We start from the raw sequence: 25,302 nt of genomic DNA on the forward strand, positions 1-25,302 counted from the left end.
GCATGCATTCACATAATTTTTCTATACAGTAACCACTTTCTCTTGTAAAGATCACCCAATAATTTCTATAATTTGACTTCAACTCTTATAACGTAGCTGTATTTTAATAGCAGCTTTCCTTTCTATATTCTTAGATATATCTGTCTATATATATGCTATGAGTAAAATTTTGATCAAAATAAGTCCGTAAGTTCTATTAGTAGAATAAGGGGAAAGACATGCTTTAGTTGCTTTTGCTTGAAACATTCTAGGTCTTGGTAAGATGACTTGAATGTAAGTGGTGGCTATGTGGTAACTGTCTAATTTGATATGTTAAAATTTGGAAGTGAAACATTCATAAAACGTAACAGCTTACTTTCCAGAGGATTCTGAAGTGTTTCAATCATGGTCTGCCTGATCTGAATAGGAATTTCGCCCAGGTTTTGCAGGTAGAGGAAGTATCTCTTCTTAGATCAACAGTCCATCTGAGACAAGATTTTAGGTGCTACTTCTCAGGTAGTTCTCAGAACATGGCTTTTCCTTCTGTTTTTGTTCTGTGCTCCTGAGGAGGAGAAAACTCATACGTAATTAAGGAGACAGACTTTAGAACCACTGCATTGCAAACATAGGAAGGTTTAAGAACAGGACTGTGGTCCTTGCTGTGACATAGCGTCCCTAGGCAGTGCTACACAGCATCACTTGGGCTTCTTATAGGTGGTCGTTAATTTGAGTCGTAGCTTGAAGGCTGGGTTTGATTTACAACAGCGCTGAGCACACTGAACAGCAAGTCAGTGGGAGCTTTACTTTAGGGTATATAATGTGCTATGTAATGCCAAATACTGCTAAAACAAGATCATAGGTCTCTCAGATCAAATACACAAAATAAGACATACGTGGATTTATGTGTCCATGCTTCTGTTTTAGACAAGGAAAATGCAGCTCACACCAGCTCCACGGAATACAGGGATGTTATAAAAATGAACTCCTTCATGTCTGGAGGGTTTCGGGTGTGATAGTCTTGAAGTACTGCAGAAAAACAAGCGAGAAAATTACCTTATCTTGAAGTCTCTCACTTCTAAACTATAAATTTGACAGTAAGGATACTTAGCAATGAATTTCATCTCATTCTGTATGAATTTCCCTGCTTATCAACTATCCCTGCATAAAACCTGGGAGGTTAATGAAACTGAGCTGTGTGATCGCACAACTCCTAATAACGGCACAGCATTCACAAGAAGAAAGACATCTGTGAGCTCAGTGTCTGAACAAACCAGTATTCCTTTCTCACTGGTTGCACAGAGGTTTTGCACACTCCTCTGGATGCTTATTCTCCTGAATTCTGTCTGTCCCCCATTGCTAAACCCTTAAGACATCTTTGTCAGCTTTTGTGTGATTCGGTGACGTATGTAATTTTTATTTCCCCTTTCGCACCTCCCTTTAATGTTGTGCCAATCTATTCTGTTTAATGAGAAATCTCATCCTCTTTCATAAGCATTTTGAGTGAATGCATTTAGAGGAAAATAGAAAATCTGGGACATAGCTGATGCTTCTCACAAATCTGACCACCGTGGAGGCTTTCTGTTCTGATGCTTACACTTGATGGTCTTACACCAATCAATTGCATTTCATTTCTGCAGTGTAATACACGACCTTACTGTGTTGATTGGTACACATGGCTTAGATACTCAAAGCTGTATGATTAGCCAGCTGGTTTATTTTTAACCTCACCTGCATTGCTGAACTGAATGACTTCATGTGGCATCAAATTCCACCAACTGACAGTACCTTTCTGTAGCTTTTGTAGATTCCTTCATATAGTTTTTTGGGGGGGAAAAAAAAATATTTTGAAATATGATTTTACAGACTTTTTTTTGTTGTGGCATTTAATGTATCCTAAATTCCCTTAAATTCTCAGTGCAAGTAGTTATTCTGATAACTCTTAAAATATCCTGTACTTGCTAGCAGATATTCAGAAAGCATTTCTGAGGCTGCCTGTATTCTCTCTCCTGGTAGTCCCTGTATCACAGCTTTAAAGCCCTGTGGTTGTATCCAGCCTCGTGAAGGCTTAAATGCTCACAGCAACTTCAGATGAAGTTCCCATTCATTGCATGTGCAGTGTGTGTCTGTGTGTCACGGTTAACTCAACAGATCCTTCTTTTTCTGTTTCAATCAAATTTGTGGTTGTGTATCTTAAGCTTTGTGCTTATTTTATTAAGCAGTGTAGGCACTGTAAAGCTAAAGAAGAATCCTTCTGCTTGCCATTTATGTCTTTTAATTGGAATAAGAAACAGATTATCCAAAACTATACTGTTTGCTAAATGTGTGTAGTTTCACCACTAAATTGTCATCAGTACATCCCTGTGAGGAATGAAATGCTGATGGTATGCTACTGAAACCAGCACAGTGAGCATCTGCACATCTTCCCACTTCTCCAAGTCTGATGAACACAAAGCCAGATAGCTGGAGGAGGAAAGCAAAACAAATAGTTGCCATAGGTACCAGTGACCTCTAAAAGTTAATTGTTCTCATGTAACCCACCTTCTCCCCAAACAGGTTTTGAAAGAGTGTGAAATTTCAGGATGTTGTATTCTTCTCGTTTAGGAATGGGAGGGTGGGAGGTCTGCTTATTGATATTTGTGCTGAGCAGACATCTGACACTGGCTGGGCCGAGCGCAGATATACCCTTAAGCTAAGAAGATACATGAGAATCCAGCCAGGTCCTTCACCTGAGGCACTTTAAGGGATCTGGTTATAAATGGAGAAAGAAAGGCATGATGACAAGGTAATGGTGCAATTAGGAAAAAAGAGAGTGGGCATTTCAAACTAGTCAAAACCAGACAAATTATATTATTAATGAGAACCTTTCACCTCCAGGTCAACTCCACGAGGACGCATGATGGAATGACTAAATGAGAGTTTTAGGAAGATTTGGAAAGAAAGAGAGAATAACTTTTTTTTTTACTTTTTTTTTTGTCCCTGTTTGGGAAAAGTAGAGCTGATGCATAAGCAACAGGTTTGCACACTGTCAGAAGGGTAACCAGGTTACTGGAGCTGCACTCCCATGGTGAAAAGAGTGAGAGATGGAGACATTAGATTAGAGCTTTGACATTCCACTTGTCTGTATGCTCAGCTTCAAGGAAGGGGGTGCTTCTTGTGTCCTTTCATTGTCTCCGGATGACCTTAAAGAATAGTTCCAATAGACTGACAACTCATCCATTTCTTCTCTGCTGAAACAAGTGGCTGCTGACACCCTTTGGTGTCCAGGTGTGGGTCTAAAGGAAGGTGACAACACATCAGTCAGACATTCCTCCTAGGGAAAAAAAAAAACAAAGGAGCATTGCCCAGAATACTTCTTTTAGTGAGTAATCATCTCTCAGTGCTAGCTGTGTTTTATTTTCTCCTTCTTCCTCTTCCTTCCTATATCACAGTGAGATTTCCAGCACTCAGCATTTCTCTGCAGCTGTGATGTATCTAACACCCAGCTCTGTTCCTGGAATTACTCTGCTAATACCAGAGAGCTTGTTTATCACTTGTGCGATCAAGTGGGTTGCTTAGATCAAAATCTGCAGGAAAACATGCTGGTAGCCTCTCATGTTGCTAAACAGTGCAGACAAATCAAACTTACCTGAGCAATTAGTTTGCAACTAATAACCTTTATGCATCCTTTGGAGTCTTCTGCCGCTCTATTTCAGCAAATCAGTCTTTCATATTGCAGTCTGACATCTTGCTTTATACACAGCGTGTTTTTATTCTTAATTACTTTCATTGTTGCCAAAAGCTTTGTGTCAGCAGGTTAAGCTTTGGCATAAAGTCTAGCTTCGGGCCCTGAGGAGAGGTTAGTCTTTGGGCAGGAAGGCTGTCTGAAACACAGAGACTTTCTTCCCCAGTCTTAATAGTCACGAATTTTTCAAAATCAGACTGTAAGATATGGGAGGAAATTATTTTTAATAGATATTTATACAGCTCCTGAGACAGTCGTTATCTAATCAATATTAATTATTTACTAGAAACAGCTTTTTATTTTACTACAGTCGCTATTTAATAATGTTCCACACTTCAGTCAAATCAGGATGCACTTGGTGTTGTAGAAACCTACGTAGTGCTCTTCCTATCTTGAGCCTCACTCTAAAGCACGATCTCTAACAAGTGGGCTTAACAGCAGGGAGGTGGAACAGCTGATGGGATGGAATCATGGTAAAAATTGCATGGCTTAGGGCAGACTATCAGTGTAAAAACAGTGAGTGAGGTGATGGTGTCTGAAAGCAATTTCATTTCCTAAGTCAGGTTGTGTCACAGAACGTAATAACAATTCTTCTGATTTTGACAAGACGTTTCTTCCAGTTGGTATGAGCAGAGTGGGGGAAAATACAAAGAAAGTTGAGGAAAAAGAACAAGGATATGATTGAAGCTCAAAGTTTGTCTCCACGAACAAAGCTGATCTGACATAGGAGAATGAACCAAAGAGATCGAGGCTGAGAAACTGCATGTTTGTGGTAGAAAGGGGAAGTACGTAAAGTTAGGTGGTATCAGTAAAATGGTGTGGGAAAAGAAGATCTGTCTGCACAGCTCAAGTGGAATTGATAATGATTGAAGTGTGAGAGAAATTGGTGCAGACAGAGGGAGGTTGGTGTTAGTGTGCAGGGGCAAACAGGGAGGTTCTTGGCAGGAGTTTCCAGGCTCTTAGAAGTTCTAAGAATCCTCAGCAGTAGGGAGGATGGTGATGTGATCTACTCACATTTGATAAAAACAAAACAAAAAGTAGCCTTTTTGGCTTAAAAATAGTCATTAGCATGGTTTTCTCTGCGCTGAGTCCTGGTTGAGTTCCTGATGAGGCTTCCTGATAGCAGAAGGTTGTGATCTGCATGTTCTTGTATAGGCTCTTAATTATTGCACATAGGTTTAAAAAAAAAAAAGGAAAAAAAAAGCAAAAAGCTGTGCAGTGGTTGTTATGATATACGTGTTTCAGTAAAAGGTTATCTGGGTAACGTCGTTGTCTTCTTGAACTTGTGTGTTCTACGAAGTTTGTCTCTTCATGCTGAAGAGAAATTGTGCTGCTGCAGAGCTATCAAGACTGTTATAAATCATCTAACTATGGCAAAATTCCATTGTCCTCTAGCAGTATGGTAAAATAAACACTTAATTCATCTTTCTTTGTACAGTATAATACAAATTATCGTGCAACAGACAGTTATCTTAACAAGAACTACTGATAGTTACAGAGCTCCAGACCTGAAGTTGTTGTAATTTGAACTGCTTTATTGAACCCTTTAAGAAACCACAAACTGTATTTTATACGGATTGATAGCAGAGAAGCAGAAATTCCGTTCTTTGTAAAGTCATCAAAACTGTCACAGGACTATTTTTTAATACAGTTTTTCATCTGTTTCCAGTTACGTGGTGAACATAGGATTGATAGACAAGTTGTGTTGCTGTTTCCTCTCCGTTCAAGGCCCTGTTGATGAGAATCCAAAAATAGCAACTTTTCTACAAAATGCCACAGCACTGTTGCATGGAATATGTCAGCTCTGCTTTGCAGTCAGTGGAAGGTAGGTGCACTTGGTCTGTCATCTCCATTATGCTCACCAGGCAGCAGCCAGAGGAACTTGTAGCCAACGCTGTATCTGTGGTAGTAAGCGAGCACTGAGGTGAGGGTATTAAGTAGCACCGGTCCTTAGTGAGACAGTGAAAGCTAGTAGAGAAGCTCTGCTCACCCTTTCACCACTGAACCATAACTAGTTGCCTGCGCTGAGTCTCAGTTCTTCTAAGTCATTTATCAGAACTACATGCTGTACCTCCTTCACTCATCGTTACAGAGAGGGTTTTATCACTTCTAAATGTAAGTGTCCAGTACTAAGGACTTGGACGAGTATTTTACTATCAACTGAAATCAACTCTTAATTGATTTTGTCTTTTACATAGCCGAATTCAGTTCTTGTTCTTTCAGATACTGTTATCAGTAAGGGAATTATATTTATGTGAAGTATTACTGGATTTGTCAGGGAATTTTTCTAATGTGAAATGCTCATTTCTGACACCTAACCGGGGCTGAGGGGGATGAGCATGTGGCATATTTCTGCTGGCAGATCTGGACTGCTCTGTCTACAGCCTCAGATGGCCTAAGTGTCAAAGTCAAAATTTCAGAGCTTCAGGGGCCACGTGCTAAAAACCTACTGCCATTAGACTGCTGCGTGTTTCAGGGTAAGACAGTGCTGACAGAACTTGACAGTGAATGCCTGAAGGGATGCTAATGTTGAAGAGCAAGAGTTAAGGAAACATAAATTAAACAAGGCTGCAGGTAAGAGCTGTTGCTGGTAACTCCGGGACACGGGCACATGGAAGAAGAACTGCAAGAAATATGAGCCCAAAGAGACGATCCCAACTCACTGAAATTTCCCTGCATGAAAGCTGCCAACTTGGCATTTTAGATTCCAGGACAGCGCTGCCAAAAGTCAAATGTGTACTGAAAAAAAATTCACCTTTCTCTTAGTGGAATAATAATTCTAGCTACAAGTTTGAGTAATATAATATTTGCCATTTCTGAAGCAGGCATGTGTCTCACCCAAAACACTAAAGGTTTTTGCTCCCCAAAATAATGCTGCAGTGCTGTGCTACGCAAGTACTTCTCTCAAGCGTATCTGGGTTTGGTAGCAAAATAAGGATTTGGAAGAGTTGAGCATATTTCTTCACAGACACACCAAGAAGTGTCTGATCTTACAACTAGTGTTCAACAGCAGTGCTGGTGAGTTTATCCAAAGGTGCTGATTGCTCTCAGTTTCCACGTTAGATTGTTCCTTTGAGCATGAAAGGGAATGAGGGAAATGAACTTGTGGATTCTGAAACTGTTGTCTTTCACTTTTAGATAAAAGCTGTGCTGTAACTGATCAGACAGGCAGTTTAAATGCCTTTAATCACCTCAGCATGCTCCTGTTGAAGAACTGAATGCAGTGTGATTCTGCCATGTTACATAATGTACACAAGGAGTTCCTTAGTATTCAAGGTGATTTAAATGGAAAAAGCTGCTGCCAAACACACGTCAAGATGGCAGAAACAGAGCTCAAATTTATTGAATTCTGAAATATGCCACAATGCCGTAATACAGTTTGTGTGATATGTGATCTGCAGCACTAAAGGCAGCCTCTCTGTGTGAGAAGTACAGATGGCTCTTTCATTTGTGCTAACTAGCAGTAGGAAGCAGGGCATCCTGTTCTGTCAGAATCCAGTAGTTCTGATGCTCCACGCCTAAGCACCAAATTAACCGCTCTGTTCTCAATGCATTTGGAGCTCTTATCCAGAGGGGAAAAAAAGCCTAGTAAGCACTATCACTTCTGTGTCACTGTAGCACGGAAAGCTTTGAGAAATAGGAATTAGTGTTCCAGGCCTTCCCCATTGTTGCAAGAGTAATTTGAGATTCATCTCCTAAGGCGATGTCTCGAGGCAGGGAACTTGCTGGTGCCCCGTGATGGTGGAGGCACATCATTTGTTCTGTTTTTCTGATAGAACCAGCTCAGGCTGTTGTTTCCTACATATATATATATTGTGGTTCCATGCTAAATGCAGTAGGCTGTATGTGCTCTTTATGCTGCATGCAGTTTCTAGAGGGTGTGTTGTGCCCCTGAGTGGGTATAGTGGGAAGCTGACGGAACTTGGTCACAAGGAAGGTGCTTGAACCAGGACCACCAAGATTTGACAGCTGCCTGCAGTCCACAGTGCCTGCAGCAATGAAATCCTTCCTGAACTGGAACTGAGCAAGTGCTGCATGGCCCTCTTTGCTGGGTTCAGGCAGCACCAGGCTGCTGGAAGGGGCCTTACTGCAGCTCTCATCAGGACTATTCCCAGAGGGCCAGCAGTGGAACACTGTAACACGGGCTCTAAGCAATTAAGAGGGCCTGTCCTCAGGATATTAAGTACACATTTCTGGAGCTCAGGTGTAGGAAGTACTGTCAGTGCAGACTTTCTTCTCTACAGGACTTACTTCAAAAACACTCCACAATTGAGCAAAATGTTTCTAAACCAAACTCTAAATTGAGGCCCAGTGTTTGCTTGGATACTGGCTTCATGGGAAGCTGTTCTGTCAGTGCCCACCTGCAGGCCTTGATCAGGACCTTCATGACAGGTGGTCCTCCTTGTTTCAAAGGAATCAGGACCTTCACTGTTGTGTTTCTGTTTCCATTGACTCATGGGGATTTCCAGGTTGGATTGGTTTTAGGAAACATCACCTCAATAATAATGATTAGAGAATATCTTCAAACTGCATCAGATATGGATGTCAGCATGAAATGGTAAATGGTGAATAAAGTAAAAGATAAAATTTTGAGACAAACTACAATACATTTTTATTCCCCTGGTAGCCTTTAGAAAAAATACATTTTGGATTTATCGACTACTGGTCTAAGATACAGTAAAGGGAAATCTTGGTAATGTAGAAACATAAAGTGGAGGATTCTCAATTTTAGCATCATAAAAAGTTATTGAAATGAGGGAATCCATTCTGAACATGTGTTATAAACTCATAATAAGAGGAGGATTTTCTTTTCATTTGTGGTCAAGGTCCTTAAAAAGATTTAATTTCTATATTGAGCTTCTCAAATATGAATGTTTGGTACTGACTAATAAATGCTAGATCGATTCTTTTAACTGAAGTTTTGCAGAGAGTTTGATAGTGTGCTTTCTATACACTACAGTGTATATAAAAGGTCATTTGTTGAAAACATTACTAACTTGTAGCCCCATGTGACCCTTGTTTGGATAACGATTGTAGATGTATGAGATGAAAATAAGGCATCATCTCTCAGTCAGTGTAGTGAAAATGCAGCATGTCTGGTTAGCAATATCTGTTTGCTGAGCAAAAGATGAACATTGCATTTGACAGTAAGACTTAAAAGTTGTGTCCATGATAATGCTTAGCTCTTTTCTGCTTGCCATTAAGAATAAAGAAAGAAGAGATGTTTTTATGAAGATGAAGCAGAGTGAAACATTAAGCTGACTGTATGCATAGTAGGAGTGGTGTGTATAGACTTACAAGTCTGTCTTGCAGTTTGCATTCAATTCCAGATGAACAGTAGCAGTGGTCAGGACAACGGCCTGGTTATCTAGAGGAGTTCATCATTGTACCTTTGCACTATCAGGCTTCTATGTGGGCATTGAGTCCTGCATACACACATGTGGTAGCATGCTTGGCTTGTCAGCATACGGCAGAGTGTGCAGTGAGCAAGCAGAGAACATGGGGAGCATGAATAAAAATACTGCCATGCTGGCCTGGCTGACCATTCCCAGAAAGATGGAGTGAAAGCTGAGCAGCAAACTATGTTCTAAGTCCTTGCCCTCATAGCAACGATCTTGTTTATGTTCATGTCTCTTCCTGTACTCCCAATCTTCATCAGATTTTTACCCCTCCTTGTGTCCCAGCTGTTCAGGTTTTACTCTGAGGAGGGCTGTTGCCAGTATCTCCTTTCACCTGTGACCATTAGCAATATGTGCTGACACTTCCACCCAGGGGCACTGTGTTGCTGTGGTACGTGATGCTCCACACTGGTAAGGGCAGAGATCACAAAACAAGTCAAGAATTCATGGAACTGCCAGTAAAGAAATTGACTTGTTGTGTGAGAGCTCTTAATGCAACATTAAGCTACGGATTTAACGCAAACAACAGTATAAAAATAGCAGCAGTGGCTCAGTGTAAGGGTTAATCCATAATAGTAATACCCACTGAGAGGGAATGTTCTCCCTAAGAGCAGCACAGCAAGCTAACAGTAACAGACACCATGAGGGCAGTGAGTTGTGCATGGAGAGATCCTCAAATCGTGAAGCTTCCTGGGACATCAGCTTGGACACAGTTCAGGAAAATGGTATGTCTTAGAAATACAACGGTAACAACTTTGCTACTGTGTGTTATCCCAGAGCAGTGCTGAGGTGCATCTGAATCCAAGGCAGCAGCTGATGGAGCTGGTCTATGAGGTGTGCAGTAGCAGAAAGCTGCATATGCATAGGGCTTGGTCCAGGAACACAGCGACTGTCACGTCACAGACGTGCAAGGAAGTGGGCTGCTTTCTTTTCAGTTTTATTACAGTAATTAAGATAATGCTTGTTTTGGCTGCTGGATAGCAAATCATATGCAAGTCTGTCTGAATTCTGGGTGTGCTTCCCGCTGCTTCCAGCAGACAGCAAATGCAGCAAGGACTGCAAACTAGCTGAAATTTCTTCTCGAAACTACTACAGACTTTCAGACCACCTATTGCACAAGACAGTGATTTGTAGCTTGATAATGGGATTTATAATAAGGTTTGGCAGGTGCTAAGTACTCCTTATACCTATTTTATTATTGTTTTGCCTCTTTTTTGACGTTTCTTTCTCAATAATAGAATGTAGAAAGAAAAAGTACAGATGATGGTTTTTAAATCCTAATATTAAAGAAAACAAACATATTCTAAGCCTCTTGAAAACTCATGTTTCCATTTGGCTCCCTGTTTTTAATCAGGAGTATATATTTCAAATACACAAACATTATAATGTATACCCGTAGAGGGCCTTTTCTGCTTGTTAGCTCAGTCCGTTTTTAAAACAATATATTTTCAGATATAAACAGTTTGCTCATATTGAAGCTTGGAGAAGTTGTAGTTTTATGCTTGTTCTGCAGAGTCTGCTGTTTCTCATCAGGCTGCATTAAATTCCTGTTTTTAATAAATAGTGGTGTGCTTTAAGCAGTGGAGTACCACTGTTTAATATCTTTCTTTGCTGGGATGCGTATATCCGTGCTTTTCAATTCTTAAACCCTTTTGGTAAATCATAAACCCTCTGCCAACGGGGGAGAAGAGTCTTTTAGGGCAGAATCTGATAATGATAATGGCAGCCCATCACGAAACGTCCCACACTGAATTTTTGCTGTATTTTTTACTTTCTTTTACTCCCCCAGGTTGTTTGACCCTAATATAAATATTTGCCTGTTTTTCTGTGCTAAATATAGAGACTTGGTAAAGTTTGGAAGCCTTTCCTTTCCCTTTCCCCAGCCTAGAATAGCCAGTGTAAAAAAAAAAAAAAGCCCTGTAAGTGTTCCCTTTGGTGAGCAGTTGGGGGGGTTTGTCCGTTCTGCTTTACTTTGGCAGCTCTTAGCAGCACAGTTAACATGTAGGCTTCTTTAAATAGGAGAATGAAAAGGAGATGCCTCCGTAGGACCCTTCGCTTTAGTTACATACAGACTGAGTGTGTGACCGAGTCCTCTCTTACTGCTGTGGCTTTTGTTTCCCTTCCTTTCCGCCCGTAAGCTGGCAGTTATCAGAGCTTTCCTTGGGCTTCCATTTGAGGTGGACTAAAAGGGTTTTTAAAATCTGCTAAACGTGTGGAATCTGCTGTTTTATGGGCTTGACCAGAGCGGCTCAAAGCAGCACACAAAGCTTCGCGTCCCATTTTCCCACATCTCACATGTGTTTTTCCTGCTTTAAAGCCCGCAACCAGTATGAATAACGTCTTTTACCTTTTTATTGTAAACATTTAGGCTTAAAGTGATTATAACTGACAGTTAAAACCAACAGGAGCCGGTAGCCCGTTCATACACAAATTAACTGTAATACGGGCAAAATCAAAAATAAACATTTCCAGCAGTTCCTTCAGCCCACCAAACCTCGCAGGCAAAATGACTTTTTTCAGCAGCTTTGTCCCGTGCTGGGACTGTAAAAGTCTTGGTCTCTTCTGGGGGGGTTGGGGGTAGGGAAAAAGAGAGCCTACATTTTGAGTCATTTTTACAGTTGACTTTTTTATGTATATCTTGATTCATTCACCGCTCCGGAGCGGCTCAAAATGGCAAAAGGATTTCACCCAGCGCTATAAGCTTTCTCATATGGAGCTGTTTAAACGTAATGATGGAGTGAGAGCTGAAAGCAAGCTAACTTTAACCTCGGGTAAAATCAGACAGCCTCCTCGTTGCACAGAGTCCCAAAAAGCTGCAGGAGGTGTCGTGTACGGTAATGAATTTGGGGCTGTCGTTGGAACACGACTGTTTTTCAGCTGATAGTTTTTCTGTTTGCTACGGTGGTTGAAGCTAAGATGGAAATAAAGTGCTGGTTGTGAAGGGAGCCGTGCTCATGTGATGCTGTGGAAACAAACCTCCTGCCTGTTACAGCGCGGGGCGGTTGGCACACCGTGGCTGCCGAGTGCATAGCTGGGCAGCCAGCAGTGCCTCTCGGTGGGCAGTGCCGAGCAGCTCAGACACAGCACACGTCCTGGGAGTGCGTGGAGGTGGCCCTGAGCTGCCGACTGCCTTCCTCATGCAGCGGGCCTGCTGTCTGCTCCCAGCTGCTCACTGCAGTCCGGTGCGCTCACCTGAGGACTTTGCAGCTTCCAGGCATGGAAGAAGGAGCTTCACATTGTAAATGGCTGTGCTGCACGGCTCCACACAAAGCAAACGTAGAGCTCCAGGACTTTTTCCTTTTTATTTATTCTTTGCAATGTAGATGCTAGGACTGTTGAGTGTAACAAACCACAAGCTATTTTTGCTGCTTCTCTTGCAGAAGGTAAGTGGCATTAAATCATCATTTTAATCATCATTTGACTGTACTTTATGCTGTGTTTTGAATGTTACTGCACGTATTTTGAGCAAATCCTGTGCCGGGGCCTTCTGAAGCACTGCTGTGGCTGGGTTTGTGGCAGAGCCCCTTTAGGGATCCTTCTGAGTCCAAGTTGGTTATTAAAGGCAGCCAGCATTCAGTAGTCATACCAGCTTTGGAAACTGGCATGAACTCAGCTGCACGGGGCTCTAGCTCTGAGTTCTGCAGTGGTCGCAGTGCTTGGCTGGTGCTGACTGGCACAGGTGGGGCACCCACACAGCACCCAGGTACTGATGGGAGAGCAGATGTGGTACCTCCTTGTGTTCTTCCTCTATCTTACTGAAGATCTGGTTGCTTCTTTCAGACTTTGTGCAGAGGTGGTTTGATGGGATGTTTGTACAACGTAGGTATCACTGAAGTTGGACTGGGACATGAATGAAATCTTGGCACGTCAGCAGAGGATGCTGCACGTGAAGCTTTTCAGTCACATCAGCCATGCACAGACTGTAAATAGAAAGTGATTTAGAAGAAGTGGTACCCCTACATGCTTGTTTCTGATAAAATCATTCCCTACACAGGTGACCTAACTGATGCAAAGTGATAGCGTTCATCTGAGGTAACTGCTTTCTAAATGTGGAGATGTGAGACAGCAGTGATGAAAGCAGATGTGTGCCAACACAGCGAGCTGTGTACAGCCCAAATACTGCCTGACTGTTCACCCGGATTGGTGCACAGGCAGATGCAAGCTGCTGCTGAGACGAGTACTGGAAGGGCTGCATTGAGCTCTTCTGGTCAAAGAAAGTTCGCTGATCCTGGTCAGCAGGAGTGCTCTCAGTCCTCTGACGGTCCAGTCCTTTCTGTAGTAACCCAAGGTCTTCAGAGTTACAGACGGTGTTAGATGGATCTTGTTTCCAGCCTGTCTCTTTATTCCCTGTTCTCCCATTTACTTTCCTTTTGGTTTATATAAAGGGGAAAGATACTCTTACCTAGTTTGCCCTTTTACCTTTCATATATATCATATCACCTGTGCTGTTTTCCCTTAATAACAGAAAAAAAGAAGATAGTTGCTTCTGATATTGACATTTCTTTCTTTTCCCTTTTCCTTTTTTTTCTTTTCTTTTTTAAGATGCTAACACAGTATATGAGGTAAAGTTGATGCACCATATACTCAGTGTCACTGCTTGTTGTATCCCAGCGTTTCAGTGCTTCCTGTGATTACTTACACAGACCCACTGTGCTTCCACAGTGCAGTTCAGCTGGTTTACATGACAGTTCAGATTAGCACTTGAAATACATATCTCCTTCTCTAAGAGATAGTCAGGACCCATCTGGATGCCTACCTGTGTGACCTGCTGTGGGGAACCCGCGTTAGCAGGGGCTGGACTTGATGATGTGTAGAGGTCCCTTCCAACCCCTGCAGTTCTGTGATTCTATGAAACCTTGTGAAACCTTGTTGGATTATTTTGTGTGCTTTTTGTTTTTGCACTTAACCTCCAAAGTAGCAGTAGTCTTAGATTTCACTACTTGTGACTTCCTTGCATCAAGCATTCCAGCCTTCTGTCTTGCTCCCGTACAGCCTTCCATAATAGCATCTGATGGAAATAAGTAGTAGTGTTTTGCTAACTGCTTGACCACTTCATTCTCAGATTCCTGCAGAACGATTTCATTAAGATTGTCTGGTCTGGGTAACTGCTTTTGCTTCATCAGCAGCACGTCTGCCCCTGTGCCCACCATTCATCCCCAAGGCAGGAGAGGCACAGGCTGTGCTCCCACCTCTCTGTGTTGGGTGGAAGGATGGCAGTGGGCTGCTGGCCACAGGGGCGGCCTGCGTGGATCCCCCAGGAGTGCCCCCGGCTCTCTGACCTGAGAGCTGGCCGACTTCTGCATGGTCTCGCATTGGCATCATCAACCCAGTTGGGAAACAAAGACACCAGGATGTGGAGAAAGATATTTAAAGAGTATAGCAGCGCTGTAATTAAGGAGAGCAAGAGACGGTGCCTGGATTATTGAAATAATTTTGTGGAAATATTGTGGATTCTTGACATATTAGACATCGGGCTGTTTTCCTTTTCAGCAGTTTCCTTGTGCTCTAACATTTCCCTTATATCTGCTTCACCCTGGGCGAGTGAAGTGTGTGCTGCTCCTCTTTTCAGGCGGTTTAATGTTTCTTTGACAGATCTTGGAACATATTTGACAGTACACGTCAGGATCCCACAGGACTAACGGCGGTTCTTCAGGCTACGGATCTGGTTGGAGTCCTGCATATGCTGTACTGCGTTCTTTTCCACGGCACAATTTCAGATCCAAACACAGCCAGTCCTAAAGACAGCTATGCAGAGAACACAATCCAGGTTGCCATTCAGAGTTTACGTTTCTTCAATAGCTTTGCGGTTCTTGATCTGCCTGCTTTCCAGGTAACAGACGTCTTACAGCTTTTGCTTTGTGTTGAAAGTATTAATGACTGTGTGTGTTTTGGGCTGACTTCCATCTGCAGGGTCTTAGTTATTTTGTGAGTTGTCTGTTTTCTTGTGCACAAAACTACTAATTGCTATTTCTTCTCTATGGCTAATGGGTATAACCAAAGTGTGAACTTTGCAATACATGAAATGCTGAACCCGATCCATTACTACTTGTATTCATAAAAAAGCAACCCTATTCTGCAGCATCATATTTTGCTTTTGGGGGGCTTTATTTTATATATTTATTTGTTTATTAAATTTTTGTTTAAGAGCAAGAAGTAAATTCTTCTGGTGAGAAGGGGCTTGTGTTATAACCATGATTCTCACTTCTGAGTGCTTTCAGTGGCTGCTTGCACTGTACATCTCAAGCTGAAAATCATTTGGTATCTGAACTTCTTCTCAAAGTCAAGTTTTATCGGCAAAAAGTGGAAACTTTATTTTTTCATCATTGATTATTCGTTGAAATTAAAGGAGTCTTTTCTTACCTATTAGTGGTAAAGGAACCATTTGGCCATGCTAAGAATCTGTAAAATACCTCTCAGATGAATCGGCAGAGCTTTTATTTTGTTAATGCAAAGCACCTGGCAGAAAGCATTGCTTTGCTAAAACACATTTAATAACAGCATTCTCATACCATTCATCAGACAGGTTTCTGTTTCATTTATTGTGTAACCTGTGTATAGACTGGACCATAGCCTTCATCTGAAATGTGTTAGAACCAGCAAGAGCTTTGCAGGAGTAGAGAATTTCGTGTCTCCTTCAGTTTGTATTTCTAATTTGTAGTCCATTTAGCAGCAAGCTTACATCTAACTGCGTACATCTGTATAGATGCAGCTGGGGGATCCATGCAGTCAGTAGTTTTTTTTTTATGGGACACAAACTGTTTATTGGAGTTCCACGTGAAACAACTCTTACGTGCACCATTAACTCCCATTTCTTTCTGTAAATCGAAGCAGCTCTTCTTTACAGCGGGCCCGGTAGCTCTTATTCTGAGATGGAAGGTTTGTTGCTGCATAACATGTCATAGGAAACAAACTGGGTGAGTGATTTCCTTCAGTGCACTGATACAGAGGCGCACCCAGGGAAGTGCGTGCTGAGCTGTCTTATGGCACGGTGGGCACATGTGTAGTCTCAGCAGTCATCCGTTCCTCTGTAACAGCAGGGTTTGGCTCTGTAGCATTAAAACTCAGCGTACACCTGAGGCCAATTAGTGCCCGTCCTGACCCTGTGGGCAGGAGCAGACAGCGGAGGGAAGGAGCATAGTTTATGCAGTCAGATTGTTATCTTGAAGGAAGAGTTTTATCGTGTAATAGTAGGGCCCTAGAGTGGGGTTTTCTGATGAACAGAGGAGCTCTGGTATTCTTGAGTTTGTATTAGCACAGATGGCTCGTGGGTATATATTTAATTTAATTTGACAGTCTAAACAATTGAAAGATGGTAGTGAGAAACAACACAGGGTCCTGAGCTGATATTAATTCTAGCTAAAAAGGAAGCATAGTTTCCTTGAAAAATTAGTTTAACTTCTATACACAAACTCAGGTGCCCTTTGACCTGTTGTTATCGGGGAGGGTTTAGCCCAGAGTGCCAGGTCACAGCATGCGTGGACTGCCCTAATTGAAGAAGGGTGGCATAGGAACGTGGCATTTACCTGATGGTGGTAGATGGTCACAGCTGTGGGGTAGGATTTGAAAGCACCCTGGTTTAGTGAGATGCTTGAGATTCGAGATGGAGAAACAGCCACAGCTGAGTCTGGTTTAATTCTCAAGGATTCTGCTTTTCCTGGGTGGAGATTCTCAGTACTCTGAGGCTAAACTGTACTGCAGAGTGGGATTTATGTAGATGTAGTTAATGCAGGCTGCAAGATATGAAAGGAAGAGAACTCCCAAATGAAAGAAATTTTCTCACAGGCCTGCATTGCTATTTCATTAGAGTTAGTAGACTGTCATGCTCATTCTTTGTGCTTTAGTTTTCCCCTTTGACCTTGTGTCGTTCTGTCTGTTTGACATGTTTATTAAATAGAGGCTGTAGGCTGTGCAGATAAAATCTAATTCAGCATCCCCACACTACAGCGATTTGACTACTTCTTAAAAGTATCCCAAAAAGCTGTACAGCTGAATGTTCTCTTCTTTTTGGATGTTTCTAACTTTTTTTTCATGTTTGCAAAGTAATTACTTATTAATCATCGTATTCCATTCGGAGCAGGAGTTATTAATGCAAAATGCATCTTGCTCTTCTGCAAAAATGATGTGCTTTCTTTTGCTGCTTACTAGGAAATATCATTAGCATTAAGTTTTCCTGGAACGTATAATGTAAGTCAAATGGAACAGTCAACTTAATGCTACACTGCATGTCAACCAAGCAGAATCCAGTTTTCCTGTGTCCCTTCAGAGTTTGAATGTACTCTCATTTGTCTGGCTTTTAATGTTACGGTCCAGTTGTCAGTGCGAGCTACTGGATGAAATAAGAGATCTGATTCTATCCTCCTCTGAAAAATCTCACTGCAGCCAAGAATGGAGTCAGTACTTCCCCCCACATTTGTGTCACTGATGCGTTGTGATGCATGTAATTTCTATAACACGCTACTAGGGTGTAATTTCTGTTTCTTTACCTTTTTTTCAGTCTATTGTTGGTGCTGAAGGACTGTCCCTTGCATTCCGCCATATTATCAGCTCGTTGCTGTGGTACTGCTCCCAGCATACCTGTGAAGGATTGCTACATGAAGTCATTATTTGTGTGGGCTATTTTACTGTAAACAACACAGATAACCAGGTAAGGCAAATGGAAAGCGGGATCAGAAGTTATCAAGTGTACGTTCAGTCACGGATCCCTCAAAAAAAAAACAAACCCCCTCAACACTGTTTTGAAGAGCTTGGGATTCCTATGAACGTGAATGTGTGCGTTTACAAAATCTTAGCTGAAGTTACAGGGAAAATACTGCAGTTTTATGTGGCCGTGAGCAAATTCTGTTCTTACACAGACGACAACGGTGACCTCGTGTTGATCATAACTGAACTCACTCTCTGCCAAGATATACTCAGCAAATAATATTTCTAATTCCAAGTTAACTTCTTGTCAGCTTGATTGGGCAGCTGTGGTGCCCAAGTACAGCCTTGTAAAGACAGCAAAGCTAGTGTGCCATGAAGGCATGTCCTCAGAAGCCAATGCAGTTGTGTGCCTGGGTATCCAGAAAGCTCTTTTAAATTTAAACCTTCTTGTATCTTTCCAGAAGTAAAGCAAATACTCTGTCAAACAGACAGTAGAAATCCCTATCTAGCTTCCTTGATTGTTGTTCACTTCTGTTAATGGACTCTGAGACTTCTCATGCTAATGAAAATGCCTTATACAATAACCCAGGTGCAAATCTTCAAAATGTTTTCTGAATACTTTGGTTTTAAAAGACTCCCAGTTTCCTCAGATCACACACAGCATCTCAGGGGTGCTGGCACGGCGGGCGCTGGCACTTGCTGTTTACTTCTGTGACCCTGACTCTGGATATGTGGAAGGTGTGGTACGGTGCCTCCATCTTTGGTATGATTCAATTGGATATGTGGAAGGTGTGGTACGGTGCCTCCATCTTTGGTATGATTCAATTTTGTGAAGTTATTTGTTTTTTTTTCCTCTCACCATGCTTAGCTGGTTCCCATTTTTGTTCAGCCTTTGGATGGGGGTGCAGGATGAGCAGCTTAGGTTCCACCAGTTAAATGGAACAGCAGAAGAAAGAAGTGGCTCAACTTGTCAGCAGAGGTTAGAGAAAAGCTGTCCACAGTTTTTGCCTGTAATTGGAACGTTCTAATATCCTAAAGTTGAAAGTGCTGTCAAAAATATTCTGTAATCACATAATATATAGTAACGTTTCTGTGGTTTTGGCCACAGAACCTGAGGGAGGATCCTGCAGCCTTCCTTCCTGGTGGAGCCAAATCCCACTCAGGGTACAGAGGCGCTGCTACCAGCACACACACTGTCAGGGCCCCAAAGCTCACAGTACAGCCTGGAGCCTGTCAGGAACGGGGGCCGCCTGTGGGCAGGACTCTCCTCAGTGTGGTCATTTTGAAAATCCACGTGACACCACCGCAGTTCTCTCATCCTCACTGCTGCACCAGCAGTTGTGCTGGCATCCAGGGGGTACCAGCAGACAGCGTTGGTTTTTCTCCACAGTTTCAAAATTTCTTTTCTGGCACGCAAGTATAAACAGCTGTGATTTATTGCTAAGAGGACATGCAGCTATAAATGTGCCAGGAGTAGCACAGCAGAGGGATTTCCTACCAGCAGTGCCTGTGGAGCACACTGCAGTGCCTGTCACTGCTCTGCACTCTGACCTGGGGCAGAGGTCCAGCAGCAGGAGCCCGGCACAGTGCCATGGCAGCAGCTGCCCGTGTGGCTGCAGTCAGGAGACAAAGTGTGTGCATCATGTGTCGTTCTGCGGGCATCCTTCCCACTGCTAATCTCAGTGTCTTGGAGCCTTCTGCGTGTGCCTGTGGTTGGGGTCATGTGCTGTCACTAATCTGCCCCTGAACCGAGTTAGTTTTTGAGACTAAAAGGCAGCTTTGGCAGCTCCGTGAGACAGCTTTAGGTCTCTGGTTAAATGACCATGGTAGGGTGGTACTTCCCATGCGCTGAATGCGGTCTGATGGTGGTTTGCTTCGGTGGTGCTATCTGCAGAACTTTTGGGATGTGATATTCCTGTTTCCTAGCTTGTCAATGAGAGAGCAGCATTTTTGTTCATCAGAATGCTGTCCACGACAGTACTTGATGAGAATGAACAGTGCTGGAGGACTGTTCTGCCCACCACAGACTCCTGTGTTATTCCCCTGTTATTCCTATTGGAGTGATTGTGCTGTTCCTGACAGCATTGCTAACGTTCCAAAAAGGCAGAATCTTACTCAATCAGATACTCATAAAACATAGGGAAGCTTATACAACAGTATTTTTGCTTTTACTGCCAAGCATGCCATCGTTTGCTACTAAGCAGGTCATCATTCTCAGGTGCCGTTAGTGTTGTGACTTCCAATAAAGATAGGATGCCCTGACTGAAATGGGAAGTGCTTCCTATGAATTCCCTCATGCTTTCATTTTTTTTGCTACGTTCTGAGCTTCCCATTTTTTTTTCTTTCACTGTGGATCATTCGCAGAGTGCTGCTAAAGATAAAAAATGGGTCTCACAGTGAAAGCTTTCACGGAGCAGGCTTCAAATCCTGGAAAGAACTGCATCGTAAAAATAGATCCATGGGACTTGAGCAATGAAGCCAAACTTCCATAGTGCCTGGTAGCTCCTTTTAGTTACTACTGGAACAGACTTTTTAACAATAACTAATGTATTTCGCAGCAAACTCGCATCATTCTTGAAGTCAAATGCATTTTTGTTTGAATTGCTTGCTGTTTAAATAGGTCTTTTCCTCTCTAAATTTCTATCCCTTATTACAAAGCTGTGTAAGCTTTCATTCCTTTGAACTCACAAAAAAAAACCTGTTACTTACAGCTTCTGCTGCACCTCTGTCCAGCCACGTGAACGGATAAAGTACCCCAAAGGCACGCTGAGATAAAGGGAAGAAGGGCATTCATTATTCAGAAGTGTGCAATTTAGAGAATAGATTTCTTTAAAAAACAAAAAAAATTAAGAGATTTTACAGTCTGCCAACCTGAACATGGAGCTTCTGAAGCAGTGCTGTGATTTGAAGCTAATTATTACTACTATGGAGTCAAACAAAAGGACAATTTCCAAAGTATTTCACGCTCATAGAGTAAAATCCTCTAAGAACATCGTATATTCAGTAAGCAGTGTAGGATCTGTGCAGCTCTTTACAGTTAGTTGGGAGGTAAAAGCACGAGTTGGATTCTTTTCTTAGCACTCTGTGCTGCTGGCAGCCCTGCAGTGGGTCCTGCACACGTGTGCTGGTCTGTGGCTGGGCTGCCACGTCCTACCATCAGCCCAGGCCCAAATGGTTCTGTCGAGGAGCGACGAGGACAGTGCATTGCTAAGGAATGCATTCCAAAGTGTTTTGATAGTGCTTGCTGTGTTTATTTTAGCAAGACTTTGATTTTGCTGACTGCTCACATACAATATACCGGCGATACTCCTTCCCTTTCTTTTCTGTACTTCGTTTTAACGTCCAAAGAACCTTTTCAAGGCGGCTGCCGTCGCCGGGGAAATAAATCAGTTATGAAACCGAAAATTTCAGAAAGCAAAGTGTTCCTTTAATATTTTAAATGCCTCGGCATCATTAGTCATGCCTAAACGGCGCTGTCTGTTTTGTCTCGGCACGTGAACTTGTGTTTACGATAGCGATAGACAGCCCTCGTTGTGCAGGACGGGGGCTCGGCTGCGGCGGGCGCCTGCAGAGCAAGCCAGGCCTTGGGTTCACTTTGGTGGCAGCCCCTTCATCTATTAGCATCCCAAACGGGTCCCATGGTGCCGAGGGCAGGGATGGGCAGCCCGACCACCGTAAGAATAATGTCCAATCTCGGGATAAGTCCGTCACGCTGTGGGGCTACAGCTGCTAATTAAAACGTTCTTGTTAATTAAAAATATCCTATCCCATTACGTTTTTATTCCCTTTCTTCGATTTAATTATCGCAGTGACTATAATTAGCATGTGCTGTCAGCTCGTTTCATTTACATATTATATTGGATAATTGAATGTGGTCCCGTAATTAAATTAACATGAATGACAGATGATTTGGCTGCTTTTACATTGCTGTACTGGGAATAGAAATCTTTCCATATTCATTGCACTTAGCAAATATTTTTCATTTGAGAAGTCATCGCAAATCAGATCCTCCGACTCGGGACCTCGTCTGGCAGGCTCTGAAGGAAGTTGCATTGTTTGCAATGCTGGATTGTGCAACTTATTTAAATAAAAAGAGCTTTTTTCCTTCTTTTTTTTTTCTTTTCCTGTTTGACAGACCACGTATTTATAGAGTGCTCCGGCAGAATCTCACCAGCTTCTGGCACTTGTGTGGAAGGGGACTTTATGCTTCTAAATTGTTGGACTAAAAATACGTATTTTTAGTGCACTGCAGAACGTAACACTTCTGTCAGGGAGCTCAGGAGAGGTGAATGCAGCTTTACATGTTTTATTTTATTCTGTTTTGTAGATACAGTTAAGAACTTTTACTGAGGTAACCAATGCAATTGGAAAGAAAAGGAATTATGCAAACCATGTGTCTTTGAGGAAGGGATTTCATCCCAGAAAGTTTGTCTTGCACTTGCATTAGTTGAACTAACTTATTTGTCTGTCCTTCCAAACCCTTTATCTCTAGACAGCTGTGCCCATAGGTACAGCACACGGATTTGGGAATAATTGAAATGTTAATATTGAATAATCTTTGAAAACAGAAGTACAGTTGAATTCGATAGTTGTTCACTCACGGGGAATTTATCCGTGTTGTACAGCCATGGAGAGTGTGTTGTAGAGCCTGTTTCAGGCATGCCATCTTGCTTCACTTACAGGCATAAGGAGCAATGAGATTACGGGGTATTTGGGGAAAGGATTTTCTCCTGTCTTAAAAACAGGTAGCGTCGTGAAGTAGTGTCACAGGTATAAATAAAATGCTCAAAGAAATGAAGGAGTTGTATGGAAGGCACAGTTCACAAACAGTCATGGCATTTATTACTCATGGGCATCACAAAGAAAAGCCAATAGAAGGTCCCAAGGAGTGCTTCTTACAGAGAGTCAGTCCTCTTTTTTATTTTAAATGACTGCTTTATCGTTACATTTCCTGACTTTTTAGCATTTCTTTTGTTACAAATATTATTTCTATCATAAAACAGCAGAGCGTTTTATTCCTCATCAAGCAGGGTGTGTGTGAGCTCAAAGTTGATTAACACATCACATATATACGTATATGAGATGTGCCATAAGTGTGGCTACAAGTGCTGCCAGGTTATAAAGGACACGTACAGAATGACTTCAGATTACAAACTGCCATCTTTAGGTGAGTTGCTCTGTGCAGCTGAAAGTGTTTGCTTTCACTGAGGTTCAGTGTGTGGCCGGTTTGATCGAGTGTTAGCATGAAGAAGGAAAAGTAGTTTTAAAACGTAGAGATCACAGACTTGGAAGCTGGAAAAACAGGGAAACTTAGAAGGATAGTTTATAAAAATCCTATTCAGGGGTTCCGTGGGAGTTTACTGTCTGCTATCATTAAACTTCCATTGCTTGTGTTCTTAGGGGGCTGTGCTGGGACTGGAATGATTTTAATCTGGCAAATGGGGGTTTCTAAAAGTAGAATGGGAATAAAGATGCAGGAATTGGTAGTTACTGTGTAGTAAACGGCCATACTTGAACGTAAATAGTAAGGAAGTATTTTTTTAGGGGTATGGAATTCATGTTGAAGTTAAGTCTTTCCAGGTAAAGCCCTTGAAAACTTTGAGTTTGAATTAAAAATAATAATAACACTCTGTGGCATAGCTGATTTCAGTGAGCAATTCATGTGAAGTTGTAGCCCGGGCTGCCATTTAGGAGCACTGCAGCTTGTGAGCAATAAAAACCCTGAGGATTAAACTCAGCATCTTAAAATGCAGTAAATTAAACAACTCCGTAACGTGTGCTTTTTTCCCTATCAATCTTACACAGTCAGCCCCCATCAATTCACTTAAGCAAGATGTTTTCAGAAAAGCTGGCATTCCTCACGAGACAGAAAAGTGGAAATGCCTCTTGGGCGATTTGTCAGACACCTCCACTGTTATTTGAGCTTCCTGATAAACAACAACGTTTGCAGAGCCATCGATGACAACGCACATAAAATACAAGGCGAGCACAGGGACTGCCTATTTCACACTGTGTGTTTTAATTGTATTTCTGTTGCTCCAAAATGCATCCCGTACCTCTTCTTGGTTTTGTGTTTTGAGAGGCTGCAGGGAAGGAAATGTAATGTGGGCGAAGACTTACAATGAAATTGGTCGTATTTAGTTTCAGTTTGCAAAGGCTGATTCCTGTAGGAGCAGGAGAGGGTGTACAGGAGTTGGTAGGAGAAATGAAAGCACTTGGACTTATTGTCTCATTTCAAACTGCAAAAAGCAAAGAATAAACGTGGCTCCTAATGCCACCAAAAGCAGTGCTTCTACAGCCTTAAAGCACAGCTCATAACTTCAAGATGGAGAGGCCCGGAGAGAGCAACTGTCCCGTGTTGCAGCCTCTGATGATCTATGTTCTAATCTTGGGTCAGGAAGAGAGAGAGCTTGGTGGTCTCAGCTTAATCCCCAGTGGACTTTTGTCCACGTCAGAAACACACCACAGAGTTTGGCACAGTTCTGTGTAATAAGCAGTTTCTTCTCAGCAGAGACCTGGGCCTGGTGTATTTTGGCTTTGGCCAGTGCAGATACGTTGGCAGCGATGGCTGCCCAGGCTTGCACAATGCTTGCCCTTTGCTCTGCCTCTTTCTAACCGAGCGTGCCAGTCTCTCCTTTCCATGGAAATTAAATTTCACACCAAAACTTAACACAAAGTCTGAAGTCTGCAGATCTTTAATCGGGCCTTGTGAACTATTGTCTGTCTTGCAGCATGTGTGAAGGAACTCCCTGTTCTTCTCCCATGGACTGTAGCCTTTCTAAGTCTCTGCAGCCCCCCAGTGACTGTGCCCCACACAGAGAGGACCTCAGCCTGCTTTCTGTTCACAGCTTTGGGCTCCAGCAGCTGACAATTGCTGCTCTAAGGGAGGGAGCCTGCAAGAGACCCAGAGAAGTCTCAGAAACCTACGTCGTCATATTTAGCTCAAACAAATGAGCATCGCTTGATTGAAGCGATGCTGAAATATAAAGAAAAAATAAAATGCATTAAGTTTTGCATAAGTGAATGCTATGGAAAACCTCTGCTATTAGTTATGGGTAAATTGTAGCACATTTTTTTTGTGACAGAAGAGTACATTTTCTTGCTCTTTGAAGCCTTTTCTCAGCCAGCTCAGCCTGTCAAACGGCCCGATGTGGTTCACAGTTCTTATTGTTGATTGGGTATTTTTAAGAAGCCTCTGTGTTTATTGTGAAAGCCAAAAAGCAAGATGTGCTGGTAATTAAAAAATGTAAGACTGCATTTGCAAGTAGGTTTTTTGGAGTGTGACGGAAGAGGCTTGTTGCTTTTGAAGAGGGAGAATGCTGAGAGAGAGCATTTTAGGCTGTAATATTTTATTTACTCACACCTTCTGGGGATTCTTACCCAGCTAGTTCTGCTCTCGAGGATGATGGCAGAAAGCTCTTTGAAAAGTCATTTTGAACTTCTTGCAGCTAAAGTCCAGTTCTCTGTAGGCCTTAAATCAAGAATTCTTCATTCACATCAGTGCAGTTTCAGCTCTGATGCTGGACCAGGCTCTGAGCACCTGATGGAGCTGTGGGTGTTCCT

The 25,302-nt window shown here is 42.3% G+C and overlaps 1 protein-coding gene across 6 annotated transcripts in view; it reads left to right on the top strand.

The window, feature by feature from the left end:
* The window catches only part of SCAPER (S-phase cyclin A associated protein in the ER), a 142,287-nt gene that overhangs the window by 105,709 nt on the left and 11,276 nt on the right, over window positions 1–25,302 (top strand). For 5 of the 6 annotated variants that reach the window (XM_040706979.2, XM_025154119.3, XM_015279022.4 and 2 more), the window contains exons 27-29: window positions 5,370–5,525; window positions 14,692–14,929; window positions 17,594–17,743. In XM_040706979.2, coding sequence (XP_040562913.1) covers window positions 5,370–5,525; window positions 14,692–14,929; window positions 17,594–17,743 — 544 coding nt within the window. The remainder of the gene's footprint in view (window positions 1–5,369; window positions 5,526–14,691; window positions 14,930–17,593; window positions 17,744–25,302) is intronic. The other variant, XM_040706980.2, reaches the window with a different exon arrangement.

This window comes from Gallus gallus, chromosome 10, assembly GCF_016699485.2.
Source record: "Gallus gallus isolate bGalGal1 chromosome 10, bGalGal1.mat.broiler.GRCg7b, whole genome shotgun sequence".
In the NCBI taxonomy this organism is placed as follows: Eukaryota; Metazoa; Chordata; class Aves; order Galliformes; family Phasianidae; genus Gallus; species Gallus gallus.